This window comes from Tetrahymena thermophila (assembly GCF_000189635.1).
Source record: "Tetrahymena thermophila SB210 genomic scaffold scf_8254570, whole genome shotgun sequence".
Lineage (NCBI taxonomy): Eukaryota > Ciliophora > Oligohymenophorea > Hymenostomatida > Tetrahymenidae > Tetrahymena > Tetrahymena thermophila.
The window spans coordinates 41,919-51,051 of record NW_002476341.1 but is presented as its reverse complement, the minus strand read 5'-3'; the positions used below and the strand labels follow the sequence as shown (position 1 = coordinate 51,051).

Sequence of the window (9,133 nt, the reverse complement as noted above, 5' to 3'; positions counted from 1 at the left end):
TGATTAATAGTTATTTCTTCAACAAAAAAAATAATCAGAAAATATATTGCGAACTCATTTATTTAACAAATTTAGTATGTTTTTTTTTCTTTTCAAGCGATCCTCAATAACTGATATTAATTGTATTTAAAGCATATAATTAATAGATAAACAAAGAAACAAGAGTTAATTTAATAATTCGATTTGTTGTAATAGCAATTAATATACATTTGTAATATTAATGATATGTTTTTTTATTTAAGATGGATAGATTAAAAAATGAATTTCAAAGAAAGTTAAGTTAGTTAAATGTTATATAGATAGATTGGTATTTAAAGTAAATAGCTAAAAAATATTTGAAAATGGAACTTAAATATTGATTTATTTTAAATAATAATTTGCTTAATTTTACCATTATGCTTAGTTTTATATATGATCTGTAACAGTAAGTGGAAAAATTAATAAATAAATAAATACCACTTAAGCATGGGCATGAAAAAATTATAGATATGAAATGATATTGATTGTGTCGGTTTCAGAATTATCCTCAATATTAGTAAACAAATAAATAAATGAATATTGATAAATATAGACAAATGACGATTACATTAATATGAAGATTGAATAAAGTAAAAAAATTACTTTGGTACTATTAGTATATATCTAAGTTATCTTTATTAAAGAATAATCTAAAATCAGATCACTCATCCTTCCTAATTAATTTGGTTCTATTTATTATTTGTTCACTTATTGTTTTGAAATTGCTTCAGTAAAAAAGTAGGTAGTAAAGAAAAAGTATATAATTTACATCTTAGGAAATTGTTTATCACTAATTTGATTGTATATTATTTTTTCATTTTATTTTATTATTTTACAAAGATATATCATAAACAATCTATATTTAATTAAAAATATCTTTTATCATTATTAAAATATTGTTGGATTTACTAAAATATTAAATTTAGTTTCATTTATCTATATTTTTAAGTCTATTAATCAATCAATCTATAATATTTTTTTCGATTTTGATCAATTTTTTTCTTATTAAATTAAATTTGTTCATATAATAAAATTAGTTAAATTTACAGTCATTAGCAAAACCGAAAAGAAAGATATGGCTAACATTAATGAAATGAAAAAAATATTGTTTAAAAAAACAAAAAAAGTACTTATTTTTATTAATATCTAATTAATAAAATGTAGAAATTTTAAGATAGATAATAACTTACTTATTTCTTAAAATATAGCAGATTCAAGAAAAAAAAAATGGTATATCTAGCTTAAATGAAAAGGAAATTATAATTAAATTATTTAAAGTATGGATACTCAATTATTATTAATAACTTAAGCTGAATTAGTTTCAATTATCACTGTATTAATGTTATATAATTAACTTTTTCAAAGATAAATTTATTAATTGGTATTAGATTATATCTAATTAATTAAAAAATGCATATATGCATGAATTATATATATATATCAGTTAAATGAGCAAACTGCGTTTAGCTAGACTTATGATTTTTGTTTTTGGTGGTCTTTATTTTACTTTAGTAAGATTAACTGTTCTATTTTTTTCAATAAATTAAATGTATCTAATAAATTCTTAATTAAATGTTATAAACAGTACTCTCTAATTTGATGATCTTCATTCTAGTTAAAAGCAAAAGATAATAAAGAATTTTTTACTTTATGCTTTTGTTTGCATACATACTGGATATTTACTAGTAATTGTATATTTTATAATATAAAATCTACTTCTACCCTTCAAAATGTTAAAATTTTATCCTTAAAAACATGTCATTTATATATACCATTTATATTCTACATTCTGAAGAAAAAAAATATAATCTTTTTCAATAATTCTCTCTTTAATATCCAAAAAACTTGTAAATTATCTTATTAAATCAAAACACTAAATTTTGCATATCATATATATTGAAATGGTATCTAACTCTATTTAAATATATATATTAATCCTTTCATTGTAAATCATACATAAATATCATTGAATTTTAGTTTAAAATAAGAAATAGGTAACTTAGTTAGTAGTGTATTTCAAGATAATTTTATCTTGTAAAATTAAATTAAAGTAGACCCTTTTGAAATAACTTTGTTATAATCAATTAATTTAAGTCTAGTTTTCGTTTGTAATATTACTTAACTAATTTTGTTAATAATAAATGATAAACAAAATTATAAAATTATAAAATTAAAAGCTAAAATCTAACTTTTTTAATTTAATTTCATATTTCTTCCATTTTTAGGGCTATAAAATACTCGTGTTTGCGCTTCTATTTTAAAATAATTAATTAAAAAAAATAAAATAAAATAAAATAAATAAATAAACAAATAAACAATAACAAAAATGAGATTCTTCGCCTTCGCTTTACTTGCTTTAATTGCTATTTCTTGTGTTAGTGCCTAATCTTAAGCTGATATTGATAAGGCTAAGAAAATTTATGAATGCATGCAAAACGTTAAAGAGCCTTGCTAAACTACTGACAAGGATTGCTTAGCTGAATAAGATAAAATTGATGAATGTTCAGATAAATGCAAAACTGATAATGCTTCTTCCTAAAGTGATGCTATGAGCTGTGTTAAGAAATGTACTTCCACCAATAAGGACGTCTAAACTTGGTATGATGCTACTATTGCTTGCCTTAGCTCTAGTATGACCTCTTTCGTTTTAACTTTTGCTATTGCTCTTTTTGCTCTCTTATTTTGAGATAATTTAATTATAAATAATTTTATTTGGTTATGTTAGATGTTTTATAAGTAAGTATATATATTTCTTGTAAGATTATTTCTAATTTATTTCCAAAAACTATCTAATTTATTTCTACATATAAAAAAATATTTTTAAATAAACTAATTATTTAATTAGTTATTATTTTTTAGAATTAGATAATAAATATTTAAAAGTTAAAATATAAAATCAAAAAAATAAAAAAAATAAATTTATTTTTATCAAAGAACAAACTTTAAAGTAAATAGGCTTATATTTTTGCAGAATAAAAAGGAATTTATACCATTTTTTACATGCAATTATTTCTAAACAAAAATTACTTACAAATAAAATAATTAATTTAAACTATCTATTAGTAGAATATTTTACATAGATTTAATATAAAAGAATTAGTTATATTATTTATATTTAATTTTACGATGCAGTAAGTATTTTTTTGCTTTATAATTAATATATTTCTTTATTTGTATTTACAGTTTAGAAAATTTATATACTCATTCTTTTCATTTTTCAGCCTACAAATTAATTTATAAAATTATAATATGAGTCATAGTTAATAAGATAAGTTCCATTTATATTTAATATGTATCAGTAAAAGTATAAATTAATAAATACAGTATAAGCATGAAAAAATATAAATATGAAAAGATATTTAATGTGTGGGTTTCAGAATTATCCTCAATATTTTATTTTTAAATTTAACAAATATATAAATCAATATAGATAAATATACACAAATTACTATTACTTTAATAAGAAGATTGAATGTAGTAAAAAATAATTACTTTGGTAATATAAGTAAATATCACAGTTAATTTTATTTAGAGTAATCTAAAAATTAGATCACTCATATGATCTAATTACTTCATTATTATAGATAAATATTGTTCTATTTATTTATTATTTGTTAAATTATGTTGGGATATTGATTCAGTAACATAACAAAGTAGGTGTAAAGAGCAAGAAAAAAATTTAGATTTCAAGGAAATTATTTGTTACGTGTTTGATTGTAGGTTATTTCATCATTTTATTTTATTATAAAGATATATGATAAACTTTATTTAATCTTATCTTTCATCACTAATAAAATATTTTTGAATTTAGAAAAATCTTAAATTTAGTTTCATTTTTATATTTTTTTCAGTAAATCAATCTAAAATTTTTTCGATTTTCATCAACATTTTACTCATCAAATTAAAGTTTTTTTCATCATTTGATAAAATTAATTAAATTTACAGTAATAAGTCTAGTAATAAAATATGCATAAATGTTATTTACTTTTATAAAAACATAATGCTACTAATTCATAAAAATAATCTTTAAAATTAAAATATTTTATTGAGAAATAGATACCTCTTTTTATAGCTTTACTTGTTTATTTGTTTGATTGCTTGCGCTTGCTTATTTTTTAAAAATAATTTAAATTTTATAGTACGAATTGCATCAAAAAAAAGCAAAAAGAAAAAGATATGGCTTACATAAATTAAAGGAAAGAAATAAGGTTTAAAAAAACAAAAAAAGTAAATATTTTATAATATCTAATTAATAAAATGAAAGAATGTGAAGATGCTTTACTTATTTCTTCAAATACAGAAGATTCAAGGAAACAAAAATGGTAAATACAATTAAAGAGAAAAGGATATCATAATTAAATTGTTTTATGCATGGATACTCAATAACTTTTAATAACTCAAACTGAATTAGTTTCAATTATCACTGTATTAATATCATATAATTAACTTTTTCAAAGATAAATTTATAAATTTGTATTCAATTATATTTAATTAATTAATAAATGCATGCATGAATTATATATTATCATAAATCAGTATTTGTGTTTAACTAGACTTATGATTTTGTGGTCTTAATTTTATTTTATGTAAGATTTTCTGTTCTATTTTTTACATTTAATCAAACGAATCTAATAAATCTTTAATTAAACTCTATACGCAGATATATTTCTCTCTAATTAGATGATCTTTTGCCTAATTAAAAAGTAAAAGGTAATAAAGAAACTTTAAATGTTTTTTGTTTGAATATATACTGGATATTTACTAGAATTCTGTTTATTTTATATAATCAAATACATTTCTATCATTCTAAATAGTGTTAAATTCTTTTATAAATTATCTTCATAAAACCAAAACACTAAATTTTGCTTATCATAAATGGCAATCTAACTCTATATAAATATATTTATTAATCCTTTGATTGTAATTATATAAAATATGATTTAATTTTTGTTTTAAAAATAGAAAAATGACTATTTTATCTTATAAAATTTAATTAATTAATAGTCTATTTCAAGTAAAAATAACAGATAATTTTAATAGGTCAAATTAAATTAAAGTAGACCCTTATGATATAACTTCGTTATAATCAATTAATTTAAGTCTAGTTTTCGTTTGTAATATTACTTAATTAATTTTGTTAGTAATGATAAACATAATTATAAAATTAATAGCAAAATCTAACTTTTTTAATTTAATTTCATATTTCTTCAAGTTTTAAGGCTATTAAATACTCACGTCTGTGCTTCTATTTTAGAATAATTAATTAATTAAAAATAAATAAATAAATAAACAAACAAATAAACAATAACAAAAAATGAGATTCTTCGCCTTCGCTTTACTTGCTTTAATTGCTATTTCTTTTGTTAGTGCCTAATCTTAAGCTGATATTGATAAGGCCAAGAAAATTTTTGAATGCATTAATAACATTTAAGAACCTTGCTAAGCTACTGACAAGGATTGCTAAGCTGAATAAGATAAAATTGATGAATGTTCAGATAAATGCAAAACTGATAATGCTTCTTCCTAAAGTGGTGCTATGAGCTGTATGAAGAAATGTACTTCCACCAATAAGGACGTCTAAACTTGGTATGATGCTACTATTGCTTGCCTTAGCTCTAGCATGACCTCTTTCGTTTTAACTTTTGCAATTGCTCTTTTTGCTCTCTTATTTTGAGATAATTTAATTATAAATAATTTTATTTGGTTATGTTAGATGTTTTATAAGTAAGTATATATATTTCTTGTAAGATTATTTCTAATTTATTTCCAAAAACTATCTAATTTATTTCTACATATAAAAAAATATTTTTAAATAAACTAATTATTTAATTAGTTATTATTTTTTAGAAAAGAAGAAACTTTAAAGTAAACTAGACTTTTATTTTTGTAGAGTAAAAAAAGCAATTTATAGCCCTTTTTGCATGTAATTATTTGTAAACAAAATTGCTTACAGAAAAATAAAATATATATTAATGTAAGCTATTAGTAGTTTATTTTACAAAGATTTAATATAAAATAATTAGTTATTTAATTTAGATTTATTTTTACAATGCAGTAATTATTTATTTGCCATATAATCAGTATATTTCTTTACTTTTATTAATAGTTTAGAAAATTATATATTCATTCTTTTGATTTTTCAGACAAATTAATTTATAAAATTATGATATAATTCAGTGCGAATTTTAACTAAAATTTTATTAAATAAAATATATTGATACAAGAATAAAATTTTCGACCTTACATTCAATTTTATATTCATTTTATGAAATTTTATAAAAATAAAAAAAAAACTGTTTTCATTTTTAATTAACTTTACATCAAAATATATTATTTTTTTATTTTAAAAACAATTTAATACTAAGCAAAGTACCTTATTTTTTTATTTTAAAATGATTGTTTGGCCAATTATCAAACAATAAAAATGAATATAATTTTTTTTAAACAAAAAATTTGGATGTGTGGATGGATAGTAAATCTAAAAGCATCATGCTATATATAAATATATTCATTTATTTAATCCTTTCATTGCAAATCTTACAAAATAGAAATAGGTAAATTAGATAGATCATTTTAAAAAACTACTTTATCTTCTAAATTTAATTAATTAATAGTGAATTTCAATATAAAATAACAGACTATTAAAGAAGGTAAATTAAATTGAAGTTTATTCTTCGAAATAATTTAGTTATAGTTAATTAATTTAAGTCTAGTTTTAGTTTGTAATAGTACTGAATTAATTTTGTAAATAATAATAAACAAAATTATAAAATTAATAGCTAAAATCTAACTTTTTTAATTTAATTTCATATTTCTTCAAGTTTTAAGGCTATTAAATACTTGTGTCTGTCTCCTCTTCTATTTTAGAATAATTAATTAATTAAAAATAAATAAATAAATAAACAAACAAATAAACTATAACAAAAAATGAGATTCTTCGCTTTCGCTTTACTTGCTTTAATTGCTATTTCTTGTGTTAGTGCCTAATCTTAAGCTGATATTGATAAGGCCAAGAAAATTTTTGATTGCATTAATAACATTTAAGAACCTTGCTAAGCTACTGACAAGGATTGCTAAGCTGAATAAGATAAAATTGATGAATGTTCAGATAAATGCAAAAATGATAATGCTTCTTCCTAAAGTGGTGCTATGAGCTGTATGAAGAAATGTACTTCCACCAATAAGGACGTCTAAACTTGGTATGATGCTAATATGGCTTGTCTTAGCTCTAGCATGACCTCTTTCGTTTTAACTTTTGCTATTGCTCTTTTTTCTCTCTTATTCTGAGATAATTTAATTATATATGATTTTATTTGGTAATGTTAGATGTTTTATAAGTAAGTATATATATTTCTTGTAAGATTATTTCTAATTTATTTCCAAAAACTATCTAATTTTATTCTACATGTAAAAAACGTTTTCAATAAACTAATTAACTAGTAATTACTTTTAGAAAAGATGATATTTAAAACTTAAAATTTAAAATCAAAAAAATAATTTCAAGCATAAAAATAACAATAAAAAATTAAATTGATTTTATAAAAGAAGAAACTCTAAAGTAAACAAGGCTTTTATTTTTGCAGAGTAAAAAACAACTTATTCCATTTTTGTCTTGAAATTATTTCTCAACAAAAATTGCATGCAGATAAAAAAATTAATTTAAGCTATTAGTTGAATATTTTACAAAGATTTAATATAAAATAATTAGTTATATTATTTAGATTTAATTTTTTAATGCAGTGATAATTTATTTGCCATATAATTAGTATATTTCTTTACTTGTATTAATCTTTAAGAAAATTATATATTCATATTTTAACTAAAATTTTATAAAATAAAATTGTTATACCTACTTGAATAATAGGGTTCACAGTGTATCCAATTTTATATTCGTTTTATAAAATTTTATAAAAATAAGTTTTTTTTTAAAGGAAAAATTTTGATTTGCGGATGGATAGTATATCTAAAACGTACCATACTCTATATAAATATATTTATTTATTTAATCCTTACATTTTTATTCATACAAAATATCATTTAATTTTTATTTTTTAAATAGAAATAGGTAAATTAGATAGATCATGTTAAAAAAACTACTTTATCTTACAAATCTAATTAGTTAATTGTGCATTTCAATAGAAAATAACAGATTATTATAGCAGGTAGAATTAAATTAAAGTTTATCCTTTTGAAAAAACTTAGTCATAGTCAATTAATTTAAGTCTAGTTTTAGTTTGTAATTGTACTGAATTAATTTTGTTAATAATGATAAACAAAATTATAAAATTAATAACTGTTTTTTTAATTTGATATTTCTTCAATTTTTAAGGTTATAAAATACTCGTGTCTGTCTGCTCTTCTATTTTAGAATAATTAATTAATTAAAAATAAATAAATAAACAAATAAACATAACAAAAAATGAGATTCTTCGCTTTCGCTTTACTTGCTTTAATTGCTATTTCTTGTGTTAGTGCTTAATCCTAAGCTGATATTGATAAGGCTAAGAAAATTTTTGAATGCATTAATAACATTTAAGAACCTTGCTAAGCTACTGACAAGGATTGCTAAGCTGAATAAGATAAAATTGATGAATGTTCAGATAAATGCAAAATCGATAATGCTTCTTCCTAAAGTGGTGCTATGAGCTGTATGAAGAAATGTACTTCCACCAATAAGGACGTCTAAACTTGGTATGATGCTAATATGGCTTGCCTTAGCTCTAGCATGAACTCTTTCGTTTTAACTTTTGCAATTGCTCTTTTTGCTCTCTTATACTGAAATAATTTAATTTAATATGTTAGATATTTTATAAGTAAGTATATATATATATTTCTTGTAAGATTATGTCTAATTTATTTCCAAAAACTATCTAATTTATTTCTCTTTATAAATAAATATTTTTAAATAAACTAATTAAATAATTATTTTTCTTAGAAGTAGATAATAAGTATTTAAAAGTTAAAAATAAAAAAAATCATTTCATGTATAAAAATAACATTAATAAAACTAAATTTATTTTTGTCAAAGAAGAATCTTAAGGTAAACTAGGGACTTTTATTTTTACAGAATAAAAAGCAATTTATAGTATTTTATACATACAATTATATCTCAACA

The 9,133-nt window shown here is 19.9% G+C and overlaps 5 protein-coding genes across 5 annotated transcripts; all 5 read left to right on the top strand. All coding sequences in view use genetic code 6, as the record gives it.

Moving 5' to 3' along the window:
* Positions 1-2,344: 2,344 nt before the first annotated feature.
* Positions 2,345-2,704, top strand: TTHERM_00935560 (transmembrane protein, putative; the record flags this gene model as incomplete). Its single annotated transcript, XM_001020425.1, has 1 exon — positions 2,345-2,704. One exon carries the CDS (start codon positions 2,345-2,347, stop codon positions 2,702-2,704), a length of 360 nt encoding a protein of 119 aa, XP_001020425.1.
* A 1,280-nt stretch (positions 2,705-3,984) lies between these two features.
* TTHERM_000935559 (transmembrane protein, putative) lies at positions 3,985-4,761 on the top strand (the record flags this gene model as incomplete). Its single annotated transcript, XM_012798677.1, has 1 exon — positions 3,985-4,761. The coding sequence occupies one exon, from the start codon at positions 3,985-3,987 to the stop codon at positions 4,759-4,761; it is 777 nt and encodes a 258-aa protein (XP_012654131.1).
* A 571-nt stretch (positions 4,762-5,332) lies between these two features.
* On the top strand, positions 5,333-5,692 carry TTHERM_00935550 (transmembrane protein, putative; the record flags this gene model as incomplete). Its single annotated transcript, XM_001020424.1, has 1 exon — positions 5,333-5,692. The coding sequence occupies one exon, from the start codon at positions 5,333-5,335 to the stop codon at positions 5,690-5,692; it is 360 nt and encodes a 119-aa protein (XP_001020424.1).
* A 1,073-nt stretch (positions 5,693-6,765) lies between these two features.
* Positions 6,766-7,305, top strand: TTHERM_00935540 (transmembrane protein, putative; the record flags this gene model as incomplete). Its single annotated transcript, XM_001020423.2, has 1 exon — positions 6,766-7,305. The coding sequence occupies exon 1, from the start codon at positions 6,946-6,948 to the stop codon at positions 7,303-7,305; it is 360 nt and encodes a 119-aa protein (XP_001020423.1). The 5' UTR covers positions 6,766-6,945.
* Positions 7,306-8,437: 1,132 nt separating this feature from the next.
* Positions 8,438-8,797, top strand: TTHERM_00935530 (transmembrane protein, putative; the record flags this gene model as incomplete). The annotated part of the gene is made up of 1 exon (XM_001020422.1): positions 8,438-8,797. The coding sequence occupies one exon, from the start codon at positions 8,438-8,440 to the stop codon at positions 8,795-8,797; it is 360 nt and encodes a 119-aa protein (XP_001020422.1).
* Between the last annotated feature and the right edge of the window lie 336 nt (positions 8,798-9,133).